Source organism: Rana temporaria, chromosome 11, assembly GCF_905171775.1.
Source record: "Rana temporaria chromosome 11, aRanTem1.1, whole genome shotgun sequence".
Lineage (NCBI taxonomy): Eukaryota > Metazoa > Chordata > Amphibia > Anura > Ranidae > Rana > Rana temporaria.
Window position 1 is genome coordinate 164,024,087 of NC_053499.1, and position 25,041 is coordinate 164,049,127.

General features: G+C 60.5%; 1 protein-coding gene across 2 annotated transcripts in view; it reads right to left on the bottom strand.

The window, feature by feature from the left end:
* Nucleotides 1-12,326: 12,326 nt before the first annotated feature.
* RNF166 (ring finger protein 166) overlaps nt 12,327-25,041 on the bottom strand; it is a 35,254-nt gene continuing 22,539 nt past the window's right edge. For both annotated transcript variants that reach the window (XM_040329670.1, XM_040329669.1), the window contains one exon: nt 12,327-12,734. In XM_040329670.1, coding sequence (XP_040185604.1) covers nt 12,669-12,734 — 66 coding nt within the window. In that variant the 3' untranslated portion in view covers nt 12,327-12,668. The remainder of the gene's footprint in view (nt 12,735-25,041) is intronic.

Sequence of the window (25,041 nt, forward strand, 5' to 3'; positions counted from 1 at the left end):
GACGTCACATGTCCCCGCCTCCCAATGTCCAGCCATTGATGTGACATCACATGTCCCCGCCTCCCAATGTCCAGCCATTGATGTGACGTCACATGTCCCGCCTCCCAATGTCCAGCCATTGATGTGACGTCACATGTCCCGCCTTCCAATGTCCAGCCATTGATGTGACGTCACATGTCCCCGCCTCCCAATGTCCAGCCATTGATGTGACGTCACATGTCCCCGCCTCCCAATGTCCAGCCATTGATGTGACATCACATGTCCCCGCCTCCCAATGTCCAGCCATTGATGTGACGTCACATGTCCCCGCCTCCCAATGTCCAGCCATTGATGTGACATCACATGTCCCGCCTCCCAATGTCCAGCCATTGATGTGACGTCACATGTCCCGCCTCCCAATCTCCAGCCATTGATGTGACGTCACATGTCCCCGCCTCCCAATGTCCAGCCATTGATGTGACGTCACATGTCCCCGCCTCCCAATGTCCAGCCATTGATGTGACGTCACATGTCCCCGCCTCCCAATGTCCAGCCATTGATGTGACGTCACATGTCCCCGCCTCCCAATGTCCAGCCATTGATGTGACATCACATGTCCCCGCCTCCCAATGTCCAGCCATTGATGTGACGTCACATGTCCCCGCCTCCCAATGTCCAGCCATTGATGTGACGTCACATGTCCCGCCTCCCAATGTCCAGCCATTGATGTGACATCACATGTCCCCGCCTCCCAATGTCCAGCCATTGATGTGACGTCACATGTCCCCGCCTCCCAATGTCCAGCCATTGATGTGACGTCACATGTCCCCGCCTCCCAATGTCCAGCCATTGATGTGACGTCACATGTCCCCGCCTCCCAATGTCCAGCCATTGATGTGACATCACATGTCCCCGCCTCCCAATGTCCAGCCATTGATGTGACATCACATGTCCCGCCTCCCAATGTCCAGCCATTGATCTGACATCACATGTCCCCGCCTCCCAATGTCCAGCCATTGATGTGACGTCACATGTCCCCGCCTCCCAATGTCCAGCCATTGATGTGACATCACATGTCCCGCCTCCCAATGTCCAGCCATTGATGTGACGTCACATGTCCCCGCCTCCCAATGTCCAGCCATTGATGTGACGTCACATGTCCCCGCCTCCCAATGTCCAGCCATTGATGTGACATCACATGTCCCCGCCTCCCAATGTCCAGCCATTGATGTGACGTCACATGTCCCCGCCTCCCAATGTCCAGCCATTGATGTGACGTCACATGTCCCGCCTCCCAATGTCCAGCCATTGATGTGACGTCACATGTCCCCGCCTCCCAATGTCCAGCCATTGATGTGACGTCACATGTCCCGCCTCCCAATGTCCAGCCATTGATGTGACGTCACATGTCCCCGCCTCCCAATGTCCAGCCATTGATGTGACGTCACATGTCCCCGCCTCCCAATGTCCAGCCATTGATGTGACATCACATGTCCCCGCCTCCCAATGTCCAGCCATTGATGTGACATCACATGTCCCCGCCTCCCAATGTCCAGCCATTGATGTGACGTCACATGTCCCCGCCTCCCAATGTCCAGCCATTGATGTGACATCACATGTCCCGCCTCCCAATGTCCAGCCATTGATGTGACGTCACATGTCCCCGCCTCCCAATGTCCAGCCATTGATGTGACGTCACATGTCCCCGCCTCCCAATGTCCAGCCATTGATGTGACATCACATGTCCCCGCCTCCCAATGTCCAGCCATTGATGTGACGTCACATGTCCCCGCCTCCCAATGTCCAGCCATTGATGTGACGTCACATGTCCCGCCTCCCAATGTCCAGCCATTGATGTGACGTCACATGTCCCCGCCTCCCAATGTCCAGCCATTGATGTGACGTCACATGTCCCGCCTCCCAATGTCCAGCCATTGATGTGACGTCACATGTCCCCGCCTCCCAATGTCCAGCCATTGATGTGACGTCACATGTCCCCGCCTCCCAATGTCCAGCCATTGATGTGACATCACATGTCCCCGCCTCCCAATGTCCAGCCATTGATGTGACATCACATGTCCCCGCCTCCCAATGTCCAGCCATTGATGTGACATCACATGTCCCCGCCTCCCAATGTCCAGCCATTGATGTGACATCACATGTCCCGCCTCCCAATGTCCAGCCATTGATGTGACGTCACATGTCCCCGCCTCCCAATGTCCAGCCATTGATGTGACGTCACATGTCCCCGCCTCCCAATGTCCAGCCATTGATGTGACGTCACATGTCCCCGCCTCCCAATGTCCAGCCATTGATGTGACGTCACATGTCCCCGCCTCCCAATGTCCAGCCATTGATGTGACGTCACATGTCCCCGCCTCCCAATGTCCAGCCATTGATGTGACATCACATGTCCCCGCCTCCCAATGTCCAGCCATTGATGTGACGTCACATGTCCCCGCCTCCCAATGTCCAGCCATTGATGTGACGTCACATGTCCCCGCCTCCCAATGTCCAGCCATTGATGTGACGTCACATGTCCCCCGCCTCCCAATGTCCAGCCATTGATGTGACGTCACATGTCCCCGCCTCCCAATGTCCAGCCATTGATGTGACATCACATGTCCCCGCCTCCCAATGTCCAGCCATTGATGTGACATCACATGTCCCCGCCTCCCAGGGGGGAGGGGCTGGGATTAAAGTGAACCCGTGATATACACATTTTGAGAGATAAAAACGTAAAATGAGCGGCTGACACGGATGGCAAATAGAGGCAGCTCTGCGCTTTTACCACCAAAGCGGTGGCTGTGCGGAAACATTGGTTTCTCTGCAGAGGTCCAAGATGCCCAATGGCAAGTCAGAACTAGAGCTCTCCAATCAGCAGGGAGCAAAACGCTTAGCCAATCAAAGAATTATTTGTGTCCCTCAGCAGAGAGACCGCTGTTTCTCTGCAGCATGCTGGCCGGGGACAGACTCTTCTACTCATTTCTGAAAGAAACCAAATCTTTCCAACGCATTTCATCCTCCGCAATTCAGCCAAACGGCAACTTCACTTGGGCTTTACCGCGGAATTAACCCTCCCCCCCCCTTCACGGCTTTACCACGGAATTAACCCTTCCCCCGCCCTCCACGGCTTTACCGCGGAATTAACCCTCCCCCCCCTCCACGGCTTTACCACGGAATTAACCCTTCCCCCGCCCTCCACGGCTTTACCACGGAATTAACCCTCCCCCCGCCCTCCACGGCTTTACCACGGAATTAACCCTCCCCCCCTCCACGGCTTTACCACGGAATTAACCCTCCCCCCCTCCACGGCTTTACCACGGAATTAACCCTCCCCCCCCCCTTCACGGCTTTACCACGGAATTAACCCTCCCCCCCCTTCACGGCTTTACCACGGAATTAACCCTTCCCCCACCCTCCACGGCTTTACCACGGAATTAACCCTCCCCCCCGCCCTCCACGGCTTTACCACGGAATTAACCCTCCCCCCTCCACGGCTTTACCACGGAATTAACCCTTCCCCCCGCCCTCCACGGCTTTACCACGGAATTAACCCTTCCCCCACCCTCCACGGCTTTACCACGGAATTAACCCTCCCCCCGCCCTCCACGGCTTTACCACGGAATTAACCCACCCCCCCCCTTCACGGCTTTACCACGGAATTAACCCTTCCCCCGCCCTCCACGGCTTTACCACGGAATTAACCCTCCCCCCGCCCTCCACGGCTTTACCACGGAATTAACCCTCCCCCCCTCCACGGCTTTACCACGGAATTAACCCTCCCCCCCCTCCACGGCTTTACCACGGAATTAACCCTTCCCCCACCCTCCACGGCTTTACCACGGAATTAACCCTCCCCCCGCCCTCCACGGCTTTACCACGGAATTAACCCTCCCCCCCTCCACGGCTTTACCACGGAATTAACCCTTCCCCCGCCCTCCACGGCTTTACCACGGAATTAACCCTTCCCCCACCCTCCACGGCTTTACCACGGAATTAACCCTCCCCCCGCCCTCCACGGCTTTACCACGGAATTAACCCTCCCCCCCTCCACGGCTTTACCACGGAATTAACCCTTCCCCCACCCTCCACGGCTTTACCACGGAATTAACCCTTCCCCCGCCCTCCACGGCTTTACCACGGAATTAACCCTCCCCCCGCCCTCCACGGCTTTACCACGGAATTAACCCTCCCCCCGCCCTCCACGGCTTTACCACGGAATTAACCCTTCCCCCACCCTCCACGGCTTTACCACGGAATTAACCCTCCCCCCGCCCTCCACGGCTTTACCACGGAATTAACCCTCCCCCCCTCCACGGCTTTACCACGGAATTAACCCTTCCCCCACCCTCCACGGCTTTACCATGGAATTAACCCTTCCCCCGCCCTCCACGGCTTTACCACGGAATTAACCCTTCCCCCGCCCTCCACGGCTTTACCACGGAATTAACCCTCCCCCCCCCTCCACGGCTTTACCACGGAATTAACCCTTCCACCGCCCTCCACGGCTTTACCACGGAATTAACCCTTCCCCCGCCCTCCACGGCTTTACCACGGAATTAACCCCTCCCACCCCTCCACGGCTTTACCACGGAATTAACCCTTCCCCCTCCCTCCACGGCTTTACCACGGAATTAACCCTTCCCCCGCCCTCCACGGCTTTACCACGGAATTAACCCTTCCCCCGCCCTCCACGGCTTTACCACGGAATTAACCCTTCCCCCGCCCTCCACGGCTTTACCACGGAATTAACCCTTCCCCCGCCCTCCACGGCTTTACCACGGAATTAACCCTTCCCCCCTCCCCCCTCCACATCTAATAATAAAGAGAGACGGGCTGCAGAGCGACATTCACATAATGAAAAGATTCTTCTGGATCTCCACATCCTTCAAGAAATAAAAAGAAATGATTGGGAAACTTTTCAGATGAGTGAAGCCTTTGTTTGCGAGTTGTGCGTATCCGGCACAGAATATACCGAGCCCAGCACACCCCACTCTGCAACCCGGGGGCCGGGCCCCAGATTCTGGAACCCGGGCCCCAGACACTGCAACTCGGGGCGGGGGCCGGGCCCCAGACACTGCAACCCGAGGGCGGGGGCCGGGCCCCAGATTCTGGAACCCGGGCCCCAAACGCTGCAACCCGGGGCAGGGGCCGGGCCCCAGACGCTGCAACCCGGGGCGGGCCCCAGACGCTGCAACCCGGGGCGGGCCCCAGACGCTGCAACCCGGGGCGGGGAGCGGGCCCCAGACGCTGCAACCCGGACCCCAGACACTGCAACCTGGGGCGGGGGCCGGGCCCCAGATTCTGGAACCCGGACCCCAGACACTGCAACCCGGGGCGGGGGCCGGGCCCCAAGTGCTGCAACCCGGGGGGGGGGGGGGGCTGGGCCCTAAGCGCTGCAACCCGGGGCGGGCCCCAGACGCTGCAACCCGGGGCGGGGGCCGGGCCCCAGATTCTGGAACCCGGGGCTGGGAACGGTGAGGAAACATGCAGCTAAAATCACAACCTACAATAAAAAACATAAAATAAAGAATGCAAATATAAAAAAAAGTAAAAACCAAACAAACAATTGCTCCGTAAATGAGAGACGGAGAAGTGACCCGTCTGAGCGGACGGCGGCCATTGAGAACGGACTTCACCGCACCGCACACTTCCCTCATCTACATTGGTACCAAAACCGGAACCCCAAAGACCCGCAAAACCCTCCGAAATATAAATATAAATAAAAATACTGAATGTCCCTCCGAGCGACTCCGAGCTTTTTCCTTTAATTGTCTGACCTCTCCAGACTCTCAGATCTCATCGTCCAATGAGGAGAATCTGAGGTCTCCCGCCCCGGATCTCATCGTCCAATGAGGAGAATCCGAGGTCTCCCGCCCCGAATCGCATCGTCCAATGAGGAGAATCCGAGGTCTCCCGCCCCGAATCGCATCGTCCAATGAGGAGAATCTGAGGTCTCCCGCCCCGGATCTCATCGTCCAATGAGGAGAATCTGAGGTCTCCCGCCCCGGATCGCATCGTCCAATGAGGAGAATCCGAGGTCTCCCGCCCCAAATCGCATCGTCCAATGAGGAGAATCCGAGGTCTCCCGCCCCGGATCGCATCGTCCAATGAGGAGAATCCAAGGTCTCCCGCCCCGGATCGCATCGTCCAATGAGGAGAATCCGAGGTCTCCCGCCCCGGATCTCATCGTTCAATGAGGAGAATCCAAGGTCTCCCGCCCCGGATCTCATCGTTCAATGAGGAGAATCCGAGGTCTCCCGCCCCGAATCGCATCGTCCAATGAGGAGAATCCGAGGTCTCCCGCCCCAGATCGCATCGTCCAATGAGGAGAATCCGAGGTCTCCCGCCCCAAATCGCATCGTCCAATGAGGAGAATCCGAGGTCTCCCGCCCCAAATCGCATCGTCCAATGAGGAGAATCCGAGGTCTCCCGCCCCGGATCGCATCGTCCAATGAGGAGAATCCGAGGTCTCCCGCCCCGGATCGTATCGTCCAATGAGGAGAATCCGAGGTCTCCCACCCCAAATCGCATCGTCCAATGAGGAGAATCCGAGGTCTCCCACCCCAAATCGCATCGTCCAATGAGGAGAATCCGAGGTCTCCCACCCCAAATCGCATCGTCCAATGAGGAGAATCCGAGGTCTCCCGCCCCGGATCTCATCGTCCAATGAGGAGAATCCGAGGTCTCCCGCCCCGGATCTCATCGTCCAATGAGGAGAATCCGAGGTCTCCCGCCCCGGATCTCATCGTCCAATGAGGAGAATCCGAGGTCTCCCGCCCCGGATCTCATCGTCCAATGAGGAGAATCCGAGGTCTCCCGCCCCGGATCTCATCGTCCAATGAGGAGAATCCGAGGTCTCCCGCCCCGGATCGCATCGTCCAATGAGGAGAATCCGAGGTCTCCCGCCCCGGATCTCATCGTTCAATGAGGAGAATCCGAGGTCTCCCGCCCCGGATCTCATCGTCCAATGAGGAGAATCCGAGGTCTCCCGCCCCAAATCGCATCGTCCAATGAGGAGAATCTGAGGTCTCCCGCCCCGGATCTCATCGTTCAATGAGGAGAATCCGAGGTCTCCCGCCCCGGATCTCATCGTCCAATGAGGAGAATCCGAGGTCTCCCGCCCCAAATCGCATCGTCCAATGAGGAGAATCCGAGGTCTCCCGCCCCGGATCGCATCGTCCAATGAGGAGAATCCAAGGTCTCCCGCCCCGGATCGCATCGTCCAATGAGGAGAATCCGAGGTCTCCCGCCTCGGATCTCATCGTTCAATGAGGAGAATCCAAGGTCTCCCGCCCCGGATCTCATCGTTCAATGAGGAGAATCCGAGGTCTCCCGCCCCGGATCTCATCGTTCAATGAGGAGAATCCGAGGTCTCCCGCCCCAAATCGCATCGTCCAATGAGGAGAATCCGAGGTCTCCCGCCCCAAATCGCATCGTCCAATGAGGAGAATCCGAGGTCTCCCGCCCCGGATCGCATCGTCCAATGAGGAGAATCCGAGGTCTCCCGCCCCGGATCGTATCGTCCAATGAGGAGAATCCGAGGTCTCCCACCCCAAATCGCATCGTCCAATGAGGAGAATCCGAGGTCTCCCACCCCAAATCGCATCGTCCAATGAGGAGAATCCGAGGTCTCCCACCCCAAATCGCATCGTCCAATGAGGAGAATCCGAGGTCTCCCGCCCCGGATCTCATCGTCCAATGAGGAGAATCCGAGGTCTCCCGCCCCGGATCTCATCGTCCAATGAGGAGAATCCGAGGTCTCCCGCCCCGGATCGCATCGTCCAATGAGGAGAATCCGAGGTCTCCCGCCCCGGATCTCATCGTCCAATGAGGAGAATCCGAGGTCTCCCGCCCCAAATCGCATCGTCCAATGAGGAGAATCCAAGGTCTCCCGCCCCGGATCTCATCGTTCAATGAGGAGAATCCGAGGTCTCCCGCCCCGGATCTCATCGTTCAATGAGGAGAATCCGAGGTCTCCCGCCCCAAATCGCATCGTCCAATGAGGAGAATCCGAGGTCTCCCGCCCCAAATCGCATCCTCCAATGAGGAGAATCCGAGGTCTCCCGCCCCAAATCGCATCCTCCAATGAGGAGAATCCGAGGTCTCCCGCCCCGGATCGCATTGTCCAATGAGGAGAATCCAAGGACTCCCCCCCCGGCGTGGAACACCCCCCCCCCCCCCGGCGCAGTACAAAATAGCCAAATAAAAGTCTTCCCTCCTTTGCGTGGATTGAATGACTTGTCACAGACATTGCGCTCTGAGGAATTTATCACACGAGAAAATAGCAAAGCTTCACAATAATGAAGTAAAAATGAGAAAAGTTCCACCTTTCACCTCTGGGGGGCGCAGCAGCAATGCAGGATATTGGGGACCTGGAAGAACCGGCACAGGTAGAGAGAACCCGAGATTCTGAGCAGATTTCACCCAGCTCTCCACATGTGCAGGTTCTGTACTCCTCCCCCATCGTATACACCGAGTCTGAAATAAGAACTGTCTGTGTTGTCTACAGAAAACCAAACCTCCCCCCCCTTTATACCATCTTCATTTCCAGAGAGAACCTGATTGGAGCACAAAGTTCTCTATATACAGAGAAACAAGTGGGCCGCCTTTGCTGAACTCCTAAAAAATGCCAATTACCTGGCTGTGTGCCATACTAACATGGAGCCCGTGTTATGGACGGGCCCTAAAAATGGGGGGCCCAGCAGAACATGTCGAGGCCCAAAGAACGTGAAGCCCCGAGAACCCCCATCGGTGAGGAGATTGGAATTAGCACCGGTGTCTGATCAGGTCAGATATTATATAAAAGACTGAAGGGTAATCCGACGCGTTTCAAGGAGCTGCATTCCCCTCTGCAGGACACGCCCCACCCCTTACAGGACACACCCAAACTCGTACAGGAGACGCCCGACCCCGTACAGGACACGCCCCACCTGTACAGGAGACGCCCCAACCCCGTACAGGACACGTCCCACCCTGTACAGGAGACCCCCGACCCCGTACAGGACACGCCCTACCCTGTACAGGACACACCCAAACCTGTACAGGACACGCCCGACCCCGTACAGGACACACCCCACCTGTACAGGAGACGCCCCAACCCCGTACAGGACACGTCCCACCCTGTACAGGAGACCCCCGACCCCGTACAGGACACGCCCTACCCTGTACAGGACACACCCAAACCTGTACAGGACACGCCCGACCCCGTACAGGACACGCCTCACCCTGTACAGGACACGTCCCACCCTGTACAGGACACGCCCCACCTGTACAGGAGACGCCCCAACCCCGTACAGGACATGTTCCACCCTGTACAGGACACGCCCCAAACCCGTACAGGACACGTCCCACCCTGTACAGGACACGCCCCGAACCCGTACAGGACACGTCCCACCCTGTAGAGGACACGCCCCAAACCCGTACAGGGCACGCCCCACCTGTACAGGAGATGCCCGACCCCTTACAGGACACACCCAAACCCCTACAGGACACGTCCCACCCTGTACAGGACACGCCCCAAACCCGTACAGGGCATGCCCCACCCATACAGGACACGCCCCGAACAGGACACACCCAAACCCGTACAGGACACGTCCCACCCTGTACAGGACACGCCCCAAACCCGTACAGGACACGCCCCAAACCCGTACAGGACACGTCCCACCCATACAGGACACGCCCCGAACCCGTACAGGGCACGCCCCACCCCGTACAGGAGACAGGCAACCAACATTGTTTGAAGAAGATTCTAGCAATGGCTACATGTCCCTGCAATGCAGCCATAATAATAATAAAAAACTTGCACGCCGTACAATTTGAAACGCCTGTGAGATTTGTAAACAATGGTGTAGCACTCTATGTGCCGTTTCTCACAGCAACCAATCAGAATTGGGTAAGATTATAGTACCGCCTACAAGGAAGTCATTATAGCATCCAATGAAGATATATAAAAGGGAGGGTAAAGGTCAGACAACACGGGGGAGGGGGGGATTAATAACTGGAGGGGGCAGAATCCAGTGCAGCTCTGCATAGTAACCAATCAGCTTCCAGGTTTTAATTATTAAAGCTTCATTGAAGTCAGAAGCCGATTGGCTGCCATGCAGAGCTGCACCAGATTTCTCTCTCCCCCCAATGAGCACAACCCCAGGATATGAAATCACCTGCAAAGCTCCAATGAGATCCGAGTACCAGAGAATCGCCCAGAGATGAAAGGGGGGCAGCGGCAGTACCAAGTGTAACCATAAGGGGGCGCTATATGCTGAACCCATGGTTGGAAATGTCAGGACCTTTATGTGGTCCTAGTTGGACTTCATGCACACCGGCGGGCTGACACCCTCACATCCTGGGATTTCCCAGAGCCTCGGGGGAGGGGCCCTGAAGCTTGTGCAGATCAATGACTGAAATACACGGCGGCCGGTCTGAACACCCCCCCCCCCGGTCCTCCTCCTAGGGGCTGAACACCCCCCCCCCAGTCCTCCTCCTAGGGGCTGAACACCCCCCTGGTCCTCCTCCTAGGGGCTGAACACCCCCCCCCCCCCCGGTCCTCCTCCTAGGGGCTGAACACCCCCCCGATCCTCCTCCTAGGGGCTGAACACCCCCCCCCGGTCCTCCTCCTAGGGGCTGAACACCCCCCCCCCCGATCCTCCTCCTAGGGGCTGAACACCCCCCCCCCGATCCTCCTCCTGGGGGCTGAACACCCCCCCCCCCCGATCCTCCTCCTAGGGGCTGAACACCCCCCCCCCGATCCTCCTCCTAGGGGCTGAACACCCCCCCCCCCCCGGTCCTCCTCCTAGGGGCTGAACACCCCCCCCCCGGTCCTCCTCCTAGGGGCCTGAAAATACCACCATTCAATGCTGACGGGACAAGCTGCCCTGTGCATGTAGCCTTAAAGTATATTACCAGCAGCCTGTGCTGCCTGTGTCCCCCATCTGAACACAGCCGTACCGTCCCGGCTTCAAGGTGGAATCTTCACAGAATTTATTTTCTAGTCAATGAATCCGAGGAACCAAATCCTGTCCTATTCTATTCTTCTATTCTGTCCTATTCTATTCTTCTATCCGGCAGCCTTATTTGTGTGATTTTCATGCCACATGAATGGAGCCACGTGACGTTTCTATCATTTCAAGCACCGCCTTCTTCTGTCTGTAAACATTCCTATTGTCAGTCAGGATTCTGTCTTTGGCTTGGAAATGTCTGGCACGGCTGACAAGTCAGGAAAGATTCTAATAATAATACTAAGGTGACTACAGAATTTACAGGATGAATGAGCGGCGATCGGACCCCAACATGCTGAGGACGGCCCCAGAGGTCCTTTCTCTAACCCCAAATCTACCACATGGCTGCCCCCGGGAGACACGGCGACTAGGAGGGTTAGAAAGGGAGTTCTGATTGGTCTGTCTGGGTTATTGCACTTCATTAAATAAGGCGGTCAGTGTTCTTCCAGTGCGCCCCTCGGCTCCCCGCAGTGCGCCCCTCGGCTTGCCCCAGTGCGCCCCTCGGCTTGCCCCAGTGCGCCCCTCGGCTCGCCGCAGTGCGCCCCTCGGCTCGCCGCAGTGCGCCCCTCGGCTTCCCGCAGTGCGCCCCTCGGCTTCCCGCAGTGCGCCCCTCGGCTTCCCGCAGTGCGCCCCTCGGCTCCCCGCAGTGCGCCCCTCGGCTTGCCGCAGTGCGCCCCTCGGCTTGCCGCAGTGCGCCCCTCGGCTTCCCGCAGTGCGCCCCTCGGCTCCTCGCAGTGCGCTCCTCGGCTTCCCGCAGTGCGCCCCTCGGCTCCCCGCAGTGCGCCCCTCGGCTTCCCGCAGTGCGCCCCTCGGCTTCCCGCAGTGCGGCCTACATACTGATTTAATCAGCCACCGCATCGTCCCGCCCCATCACCCCCCCTACTACCCCGTCATCCCCACTACCCCCCCCCGTCACCCTTCCTACAAACCCCCACCCCCCTACTACCCCTCCGCCCAGTCATCCCCCTACTACCCCCCCCGCCCAGTCATCCCCCCTACTTCCTTCTGCCCCGTCATCCCCCTACTACCCCCCGCCCATTCATCCCCCCTACTACCTTCCACCCAGTCATCCCCCTACTACCCCCCGCCCAGTCATCCCCCCTACTTCCTTCTGCCCCGTCATCCCCCTACTTCCCCCCGCCCAGTCATACCCCCTACTACCTTCCACCCAGTCATCCCCCTACTACCCCCCCCGCCCAGTCATCCCCCCTACTTCCTTCTGCCCCATCATCCCCCCTACTACCTCCCGTCCCCGTCATCGCCACTACTTCCTCCTGCCCCGTCAGCCCCCCTGCTACCTCCCGCCCCCCTCCTAGTCATCCTCCCTACTACCCCCCCGCCCCCCAAGCCCTACCCACTAGGCGTGTTTTATAGGTACATCAGAGTTCCTTATTCTATTACATAAAAGCGGCACACTTTGGAACTAGAATCCCCGGTAGCACACATGAAGGAGGAATTGTTCAGCCCCTGCCCCCTTTCCCTTCACAATTGCACTCTATGACATCTCCGGCCTTTTTTTCTTTTGTAATTCTTAAAAGATTCCACCTTACTAATAGTAATAACACTAGTAAAATAAAAAGGCATGGGGGAGGGGTGTTGGGGGAGTGATTAGCTAGTTTTGGAAGGAATGTACAAGCCTCGGCTGTGGCGACAAAACCGAGAAGGGAAAACTTGCGCCTAAAAGAATCTTCAGTTCTCTGACAGCGAGAGGGCGAGCGCCGCTTGTAATGCCGCTTCCTCATCGATGCTGTAATCCTGAAAAACACAAACATGACACTAAATACGCCTTCTCTACAGCTCATCCAATAACACAAGACCTCAACCATGGAAGCTCCGCCCACACAACGCACCAATATGGCCGCCGTCTTCCAGCTGCCAATTTATTTTCTCAGTTTTGACCTATGCCTTGCTCTGCGTCTGTATGGAGGCGGCCATCTTGGTAGAGGCGGGGCTTTGCTTCCTCATGTCAGAGCCTCCAGTGAAGAGAACAGTGGGGAGCACAGTAGTGACATCACCAGATCTCTTTCCATCCCCCCCCCCCCCCCCGGCAGGCAGCAATGCCATAGAACTCATACTGCAGTAGGAGCGCAATAATAAAGAACTGCAGTCCAGTCACAAGTTTGATGCCTCGCACAAACTACGTTTTCCCCGACGGGTTTCCTCTCAGGCTGCCTTGCAGACACACGTTCATCGCCGAATCCCGCCCCCGTCCAAAGCGCGGCGACCGTGGCCAGCACTGGCTATGTCCTCCTTTCCTGCTGGCTGCTTGTATTACACTCTTGTTCAATGATTGGCTGGTCATCTCATCAGCATGCACCTAGCCTATCAGGTGCATGCAGATAGATACCAGCATTTATGGAGGGTCATTTGCCAAAATTGTGTGCTACTGTACTGCGCCCTTCACAATGTAACGCTCATCCTCATTCATTTTCACAATGCATTGCAAATCAATCATCTTCATTACCACAACGCAGCACCACCCACGCCTAGCACCACCCATCCCTCTCCACAACGCAGCACCACCCACGCCAAGCACCACCCATCCCTCTCCACAACGCAGCACCACCCACGCCTAGCACCACCCACCCCTCTCCACAACGCAGCACCAACCACGCCTAGCACCACCCATCCCTCTCCACAACGCAGCACCACCCACGCCTAGCACCACCCATCCCTCTCCACAACGCAGCACCAACCACGCCTAGCACCACCCATCCCCCCCCACAACGCAGCACCACCCACGCCTACCACCACCCATCCCTCCCCACAACACAGCACCACCCACGCCTAGCACCACCCATCCCTCTCCACAACGCAGCACCACCCACACCTAGCACCACCCATCCCTCTCCACAACGCAGCACCACCCACGCCTAGCACCACCCATCCCTCTCCACAACGCAGCACCACCCATCCCTCTCCACAACGCAGCACCACCCACGCCTAGCACCACCCATCCCTCTCCACAACGCAGCACCACCCACGCCTAGCACCACCCATCCCTCTCCACAACGCAGCACCAACCACGCCTAGCACCACCCATCCCCCCCCCCACAACGCAGCACCACCCACGCCTACCACCACCCATCCCTCCCCACAACACAGCACCACCCACGCCTAGCACCACCCATCCCTCTCCACAACGCAGCACCACCCACACCTAGCACCACCCATCCCTCTCCACAACGCAGCACCACCCACGCCTAGCACCACCCATCCCTCTCCACAACGCAGCACCACCCACGCCTAGCACCACCCATCCCTCTCCACAACGCAGCACCACCCACGCCTAGCACCACCCACGCCTAGCACCACCCACCCCTCTCCACAACGCAGCACCAACCACGCCTACCACCACCCATCCCTCTCCACAACGCAGCACCACCCACGCCTAGCACCACCCATTCCTCTCCACAACGCAGCACCAACCACGCCTAGCACCACCCATCCCCCCCCACAACGCAGCACCACCCACGCCTACCACCACCCATCCCTCCCCACAACACAGCACCACCCACGCCTAGCACCACCCATCCCTCTCCACAACGCAGCACCACCCACGCCTAGCACCACCCATCCCTCTCCACAACGCAGCACCACCCACGCCTACCACCACCCATCCCTCTCCACAACGCAGCACCACCCACACCTAGCACCACCCATCCCTCTCCACAACGCAGCACCACCCACGCCTAGCACCACCCATCCCTCTCCACAACGCAGCACCACCCACGCCAAGCACCACCCATTCCTCTCCACAACGCAGCACCACCCACGCCTAGCACCACCCACCCCTCTCCACAACGCAGCACCAACCACGCCTAGCACCACCCATCCCCCCCCACAACGCAGCAGCACCACCCACGCCTACCACCACCCATCCCTCCCCACAACGCAGCACCAACCACGCCTACCACCACCCATCCCTCTCCACAACGCAGCACCACCCACGCCTAGCACCACCCATCCCTCTCCACAACGCAGCACCACCCACGCCTAGCACCACCCATCCCTCTCCACAACGCAGCACCACCCACGCCAAGCACCACCCATCCCTCTCCACAACGCAGCACCACCCACGCCTAGCACCACCCACCCCTCTCCACAACGCAGCACCAACCACGCCTAGCACCACCCATCCCCCCCCACAACGCAGCACCACCCACCCCTCTCCACAACGCAGCACCACCCACGCCTACCACCACCCATCCCTCCCCACAACACAGCACCACCCACGCCTAGCACCACCCATCCCTCTCCACAACGCAGCACCACCCATCCCTCCCCACAACGCAGCACCACCCACACCTAGCACCACCCATCCCTCTCCACAACGCAGCACCACCCACGCCTACCACCACCCATCCCTCTCCACAACGCAGCACCACCCATCCCTCTCCACCACCCATCCCTCTCCACAACGCAGCACCACCTACGCCTACCACCACCCATCCCTCTCCACAACGCAGCACCACCCATCCCTCTCCACCACCCATCCCTCTCCACAACGCAGCACCACCCACGCCTAGCACCACCCATCCCTCCCCACAACGCAGCACCACCCACGCCTAGCACCACCCATCCCTCTCCACAACGCAGCACCACCCACGCCTAGCACCACCCATCCCTCTCCACAACGCAGCACCACCCATCCCTCTCCACAACGCAGCACCACCCACGCCTAGCACCACCCATCCCTCTCCACAACGCAGCACCACCCACGCCTAGCACCACCCATCCCTCTCCACAACGCAGCACCACCCACGCCTAGCACCACCCATCCCTCTCCACAACACAGCACCACCCACCCCTCTCCACAACGCAGCACCACCCACGCCTAGCACCACCCACCCCTCTCCACAACGCAGCACCACCCACGCCTAGCACCACCCATCCCTCTCCACAACACAGCACCACCCACGCCTACCACCACCCATCCCTCTCCACAACGCAGCACCACCCATCCCTCTCCACCACCCATCCCTCTCCACCACCCATCCCTCTCCACAACGCAGCACCACCCACGCCTAGCACCACCCATCCCTCCCCACAACGCAGCACCACCCATCCCTCTCCACAACGCAGCACCACCCACGCCTAGCACCACCCATCCCTCTCCACAACGCAGCACCACCCATCCCTCTCCACAACGCAGCACCACCCACGCCTAGCACCACCCATCCCTCTCCACAACGCAGCACCACCCACGCCTAGCACCACCCATCCCTCTCCACAACGCAGCACCACCCACGCCTAGCACCACCCATCCCTCTCAACAACACAGCACCACCCACCCCTCTCCACAACGCAGCACCACCCATCCCTCTCCACAACGCAGCACCACCGACGCCTACCACCACCCATCCCTCTCCACAACGCAGCACCACCCATCCCTCTCCACAACGCAGCACCACCCACGCCTACCACCACCCATCCCTCTCCACAACGCAGCACCACCCATCCCTCTCCACAACGCAGCACCACCCACGCCTACCACCACCCATCCCTCTCCACAACGCAGCACCACCCACGCCTAGCACCACCCACCCCTCTCCACAACACATCACCACCCACCCCTCTCCACAACGCAGCACCACCCACGCCTACCACCACCCATCCCTCTCCACAACGCAGCACCACCAATCCCTCTACACAACGCAGCACCACCCACGCCTAGCACCACCCACCCCTCTCCACAACGCAGCACCACCCACGCCTAGCACCACCCACCCCTCTCCACAACGCAGCACCACCCATCCCTCTCCACAACGCAGCACCACCCACCCCTCTCCACAACGCAGCACCACCCACGCCTAGCACCACCCACCCCTCTCCACAACGCAGCACCCACCACCCACCCCTCTCCACAACGCAGCACCACCCACGCCTAGCACCACCCACCCCTCTCCACAACGCAGCACCACCCATCCCTCCCCACAACGCAGCACCACCCACCCCTAGCACCACCCACCCCTCTCCACAACGCAGCACCACCCACGCCTAGCACCACCCACCCCTCTCCACAACGCAGCACCACCCACGCCTACCACCACCCATCCCTCTCCACAACGCAGCACCACCCACGCCTAGCACCACCCATCCCTCTCCACAACGCAGCACCAACCACGCCTAGCACCACCCATCCCCCCCCACAACGCAGCACCACCCACGCCTACCACCACCCATCCCTCCCCACAACACAGCACCACCCACGCCTAGCACCACCCATCCCTCTCCACAACGCAGCACCACCCACACCTAGCACCACCCATCCCTCTCCACAACGCAGCACCACCCACGCCTAGCACCACCCATCCCTCTCCACAACGCAGCACCACCCATCCCTCTCCACAACGCAGCACCACCCACGCCTAGCACCACCCATCCCTCTCCACAACGCAGCACCACCCACGCCTAGCACCACCCATCCCTCTCCACAACGCAGCACCAACCACGCCTAGCACCACCCATCCCCCCCCACAACGCAGCACCACCCACGCCTACCACCACCCATCCCTCCCCACAACACAGCACCACCCACGCCTAGCACCACCCATCCCTCTCCACAACGCAGCACCACCCACACCTAGCACCACCCATCCCTCTCCACAACGCAGCACCACCCACGCCTAGCACCACCCATCCCTCTCCACAACGCAGCACCACCCATCCCTCTCCACAACGCAGCACCACCCACGCCTAGCACCACCCATCCCTCTCCACAACGCAGCACCACCCACGCCTAGCACCACCCATCCCTCTCCACAACGCAGCACCACCCACGCCTAGCACCACCCACCCCTCTCCACAACGCAGCACCAACCACGCCTACCACCACCCATCCCTCTCCACAACGCAGCACCACCCACGCCTAGCACCACCCATTCCTCTCCACAACGCAGCACCAACCACGCCTAGCACCACCCATCCCCCCCCACAACGCAGCACCACCCACGCCTACCACCACCCATCCCTCCCCACAACACAGCACCACCCACGCCTAGCACCACCCATCCCTCTCCACAACGCAGCACCACCCACGCCTAGCACCACCCATCCCTCTCCACAACGCAGCACCACCCACGCCTACCACCACCCATCCCTCTCCACAACGCAGCACCACCCACACCTAGCACCACCCATCCCTCTCCACAACGCAGCACCACCCACGCCTAGCACCACCCATCCCTCTCCACAACGCAGCACCACCCACGCCAAGCACCACCCATCCCTCTCCACAACGCAGCACCACCCACGCCTAGCACCACCCACCCCTCTCCACAACGCAGCACCAACCACGCCTAGCACCACCCATCCCCCCCCACAACGCAGCAGCACCACCCACGCCTACCACCACCCATCCCTCCCCACAACGCAGCACCAACCACGCCTACCACCACCCATCCCTCTCCACAACGCAGCACCACCCACGCCTAGCACCACCCATCCCTCTCCACAACGCAGCACCACCCACGCCTAGCACCACCCATCCCTCTCCACAACGCAGCACCACCCACGCCAAGCACCACCCATCCCTCTCCACAACGCAGCACCACCCACGCCTAGCACCACCCACCCCTCTCCACAACGCAGCACCAACCACGCCTAGCACCACCCATCCCCCCCCACAACGCAGCACCACCCACGCCTACCACCACCCATCCCTCCCCACAACACAGCACCACCCACGCCTAGCACCACCCATCCCTCTCCACAACGCAGCACCACCCATCCCTCCCCACAACGCAGCACCACCCACACCTAGCACCACCCATCCCTCTCCACAACGCAGCACCACCCACGCCTACCACCACCCATCCCTCTCCACAACGCAGCACCACCCATCCCTCTCCACCACCCATCCCTCTCCACAACGCAGCACCACCTACGCCTACCACCACCCATCCCTCTCCACAACGCAGCACCACCCATCCCTCTCCACCACCCATCCCTCTCCACAACGCAGCACCACCCACGCCTAGCACCACCCATCCCTCCCCACAACGCAGCACCACCCACGCCTAGCACCACCCATCCCTCTCCACAACGCAGCACCACCCACGCCTAGCACCACCCATCCCTCTCCACAACGCAGCACCACCCATCCCTCTCCACAACGCAGCACCACCCACGCCTAGCACCACCCATCCCTCTCCACAACGCAGCACCACCCACGCCTAGCACCACCCATCCCTCTCCACAACGCAGCACCACCCACGCCTAGCACCACCCATCCCTCTCCACAACACAGCACCACCCACCCCTCTCCACAACGCAGCACCACCCACGCCTAGCACCACCCACCCCTCTCCACAACGCAGCACCACCCACGCCTAGCACCACCCATCCCTCTCCACAACACAGCACCACCCACGCCTACCACCACCCATCCCTCTCCACAACGCAGCACCACCCATCCCTCTCCACCACCCATCACTCTCCACCACCCATCCCTCTCCACAACGCAGCACCACCCACGCCTAGCACCACCCATCCCTCCCCACAACGCAGCACCACCCATCCCTCTCCACAACGCAGCACCACCCACGCCTAGCACCACCCATCCCTCTCCACAACGCAGCACCACCCATCCCTCTCCACAACGCAGCACCACCCACGCCTAGCACCACCCATCCCTCTCCACAACGCAGCACCACCCACGCCTAGCACCACCCATCCCTCTCCACAACGCAGCACCACCCACGCCTAGCACCACCCATCCCTCTCCACAACACAGCACCACCCACCCCTCTCCACAACGCAGCACCACCCATCCCTCTCCACAACGCAGCACCACCGACGCCTACCACCACCCATCCCTCTCCACAACGCAGCACCACCCATCCCTCTCCACAACGCAGCACCACCCACGCCTACCACCACCCATCCCTCTCCACAACGCAGCACCACCCATCCCTCTCCACAACGCAGCACCACCCACGCCTACCACCACCCATCCCTCTCCACAACGCAGCACCACCCACGCCTAGCACCACCCACCCCTCTCCACAACACATCACCACCCACCCCTCTCCACAACGCAGCACCACCCACGCCTACCACCACCCATCCCTCTCCACAACGCAGCACCACCAATCCCTCTACACAACGCAGCACCACCCACGCCTAGCACCACCCACCCCTCTCCACAACGCAGCACCACCCACGCCTAGCACCACCCACCCCTCTCCACAACGCAGCACCACCCATCCCTCTCCACAACGCAGCACCACCCACCCCTCTCCACAACGCAGCACCACCCACGCCTAGCACCACCCACCCCTCTCCACAACGCAGCACCCACCACCCACCCCTCTCCACAACGCAGCACCACCCACGCCTAGCACCACCCACCCCTCTCCACAACGCAGCACCACCCATCCCTCCCCACAACGCAGCACCACCCACCCCTAGCACCACCCACCCCTCTCCACAACGCAGCACCACCCACGCCTAGCACCACCCACCCCTCTCCACAACGCAGCACCACCCACGCCTACCACCACCCATCCCTCTCCACAACAACGCAGCACCACCCACGCCTACCACCACCCATCCCTCTCCACAACACAGCACCACCCACCCATCTCCACAACGCAGCACCACCCACGCCTAGCACCACCCATCCCTCCCCACAACGCAGCACCACCCACCCCTCTCCACAATGCAGCACCACCCATCCCTCTCCACAACGCAGCACCACCCATCCCTCTCCACAACGCAGCACCACCCATCCCTCTCCACAACGCAGCACCACCCATCCCTCTCCACAACGCAGCACCACCCATCCCTCTCCACAACGCAGCACCACCCATCCCTCTCCACAACGCAGCACCACCCATCCCTCTCCACAACACAGTACCACCCATCCCTCTCCACAACACAGCACCACCCATCCCTCTGCACAACGCAGCACCACCCACGCCTACCACCACCCATCCCTCTCCACAACGCAGCACCACCCATCCCTCTCCACAACGCAGCACCACCCACGCCTACCACCACCCATCCCTCTCCACAACGCAGCACCACCCACGCCTACCACCACCCATCCCTCTCCACAACGCAGCACCACCCATCCCTCTCCACAACGCAGCACCACCCATCCCTCTCCACAACGCAGCACCACCCACGCCTAGCACCACCCACCCCTCTCCACAACACAGCACCACCCACGCCTAGCACCACCCACCCCTCTCCACAACGCAGCACCACCCACGCCTACCACCACCCATCCCTCTCCACAACGCAGCACCACCCACCCCTCTCCACAACGCAGCACCACCCACGCCTAGCACCACCCACCCCTCTCCACAACGCAGCACCACCCACGCCTACCACCACCCATCCCTCTCCACAACGCAGCACCACCCATCCCTCTCCACCACCCATCCCTCTCCACAACGCAGCACCACCCACGCCTAGCACCACCCATCCCTCCCCACAACGCAGCACCACCCACGCCTAGCACCACCCATCCCTCTCCACAACGCAGCACCACCCACGCCTAGCACCACCCATCCCTCTCCACAACGCAGCACCACCCATCCCTCTCCACAACGCAGCACCACCCACGCCTAGCACCACCCATCCCTCTCCACAACGCAGCACCACCCACGCCTAGCACCACCCATCCCTCTCCACAACGCAGCACCACCCACGCCTAGCACCACCCATCCCTCTCCACAACACAGCACCACCCACCCCTCTCCACAACGCAGCACCACCCACGCCTAGCACCACCCATCCCTCTCCACAACGCAGCACCACCCACGCCTAGCACCACCCATCCCTCTCCACAACACAGCACCACCCACGCCTACCACCACCCATCCCTCTCCACAACGCAGCACCACCCATCCCTCTCCACCACCCATCCCTCTCCACAACGCAGCACCACCCACGCCTAGCACCACCCATCCCTCCCCACAACGCAGCACCACCCACGCCTAGCACCACCCATCCCTCTCCACAACGCAGCACCACCCACGCCTAGCACCACCCATCCCTCTCCACAACGCAGCACCACCCATCCCTCTCCACAACGCAGCACCACCCACGCCTAGCACCACCCATCCCTCTCCACAACACAGCACCACCCACGCCTAGCACCACCCATCCCTCTCCACAACGCAGCACCACCCACGCCTAGCACCACCCATCCCTCTCCACAACACAGCACCACCCACCCCTCTCCACAACACAGCACCACCCACGCCTAGCACCACCCATCCCTCTCCACAACGCAGCACCACCCACGCCTAGCACCACCCATCCCTCTCCACAACACAGCACCACCCACGCCTACCACCACCCATCCCTCTCCACAACGCAGCACCACCCATCCCTCTCCACAACGCAGCACCACCCACGCCTACCACCACCCATCCCTCTCCACAACGCAGCACCACCCATCCCTCTCCACAACGCAGCACCACCCACGCCTAGCACCACCCATCCCTCTCCACAACGCAGCACCACCCATCCCTCTCCACAACGCAGCACCACCCACGCCTACCACCACCCATCCCTCTCCACAACGCAGCACCACCCACGCCTAGAACCACCCACCCCTCTCCACAACACATCACCACCCACCCCTCTCCACAACGCAGCACCACCCACGCCTACCACCACCCATCCCCCTCCACAACGCAGCACCACCAATCCCTCTCCACAACGCAGCACCACCCACGCCTAGCACCACCCACCCCTCTCCACAACGCAGCACCACCCACGCCTAGCACCACCCATCCCTCTCCACAACGCAGCACCACCCACGCCTAGCACCACCCATCCCTCTCCACAATGCAGCACCACCCACCCCTCTCCACAACGCAGCACCACCCACGCCTAGCACCACCCACCCCTCTCCACAACGCAGCACCCACCACCCACCCCTCTCCACAACGCAGCACCACCCACGCCTAGCACCACCCACCCCTCTCCACAACGCAGCACCACCCATCCCTCCCCACAACGCAGCACCACCCACCCCTAGCACCACCCACCCCTCTCCACAACGCAGCACCACCCACGCCTAGCACCACCCACCCCTCTCCACAACAACGCAGCACCACCCACGCCTACCACCACCCATCCCTCTCCACAACACAGCACCACCCACCCCTCTCCACAACGCAGCACCACCCACGCCTAGCACCACCCATCCCTCCCCACAACGCAGCACCACCCACCCCTCTCCACAATGCAGCACCACCCATCCCTCTCCACAACGCAGCACCACCCATCCCTCTCCACAACGCAGCACCACCCATCCCTCTCCACAACGCAGCACCACCCATCCCTCTCCACAACGCAGCACCACCCACGCCTACCACCACCCATCCCTCTCCACAACGCAGCACCACCCATCCCTCTCCACAACGCAGCACCACCCACGCCTACCACCACCCATCCCTCTCCACAACGCAGCACCACCCACGCCTACCACCACCCATCCCTCTCCACAACGCAGCACCACCCACGCCTACCACCACCCATCCCTCTCCACAACGCAGCACCACCCATCCCTCTCCACAACGCAGCACCACCCATCCCTCTCCACAACGCAGCACCACCCACGCCTAGCACCACCCACCCCTCTCCACAACTCAGCACCACCCACGCCTACCACCACCCATCCCTCTCCACAACGCAGCACCACCCACCCCTCTCCACAACGCAGCACCACCCACGCCTAGCACCACCCACCCCTCTCCACAACGCAGCACCACCCACGCCTAGCACCACCCACCCCTCTCCACAACGCAGCACCACCCACGCCTAGCACCACCCACCCCTCTCCACAACGCAGCACTCACCACCCACCCCTCTCCACAACGCAGCACCACCCACGCCTAGCACCACCCACCCCTCTCCACAACGCAGCACCACCCACGCCTAGCACCACCCATCCCTCCCCACAACGCAGCACCACCCACGCCTAGCACCACCCACCCCTCTCCACAACGCAGCACCACCCACGCCTACCACCACCCATCCCTCTCCACAACGCAGCACCACCCATCCCTCTCCACAACGCAGCACCACCCACGCCTACCACCACCCATCCCTCTCCACAACGCAGCACCACCCATCCCTCTCCACAACGCAGCACCACCCACGCCTAGCACCACCCATCCCTCTCCACAACGCAGCCCCACCCATCCCTCTCCACAACGCAGCCCCACCCATCCCTCTCCACAACGCAGCACCACCCATCCCTCTCCACAACGCAGCACCACCCACCCCTCTCCACAACGCAGCACCACCCACGCCTAGCACCACCCATCCCTCTCCACAACGCAGCACCACGTTGGGGGACACGGCAAACATGTGGGGGAGGGGACACAGCAAACATGTGGGGGAAGGGACACAGCAAACATGTGGGGGAAGGGACACAGCAAACACGTGGGGGAGGGGACACGGAAACATGTGGGGGAGGGGACACAGCAAACATGTGGGGGAGGGGACACAGCAAACATGTGGGGGAGGGGACACAGCAAACATGTGGGGGAGGGGACACAGCAAACATGTGGAAGAAGGTGCTCTGGTCACATGATACCAAATTGCTATGTGTGGGGAAAACTAACACTGCACATCACCCTGAACACACCATCCCCACCGTGAAACATGGTGGTGGCAGCATCATGTGGTGGGGATGCTTTTCTTCAGCAGGGACAGGGAAGCTGGTCAGAGTTGATGGGAAGATGGATGGAGACAAATACAGGACAATCTTAGGAGAAAACCTGCAAAAGACTGGAGACCGGCAAAAAATTGCTGATCACAGACGCTCTCCATCCAATCTGACAGAGACAGGGATATTTTACAGAGAAGAAGAATGGAGGGGAAATGTCCCTCTCTAGATGGGCAAAGCTGGTAGAGACCCCCCAAAAAGACTTGTAGAGAAAGGGGGTTCTACAAAGTATGGACTCCGGGGGGCGCCCTACAAATGCCCCTCCCCCCACACTTTTCATCGATTTATTTGTATCATTTTCCTTCCACTTCACAATTATGTGACACTTTGTGTCTCTCACATAAAATCCCAATAAATACATTT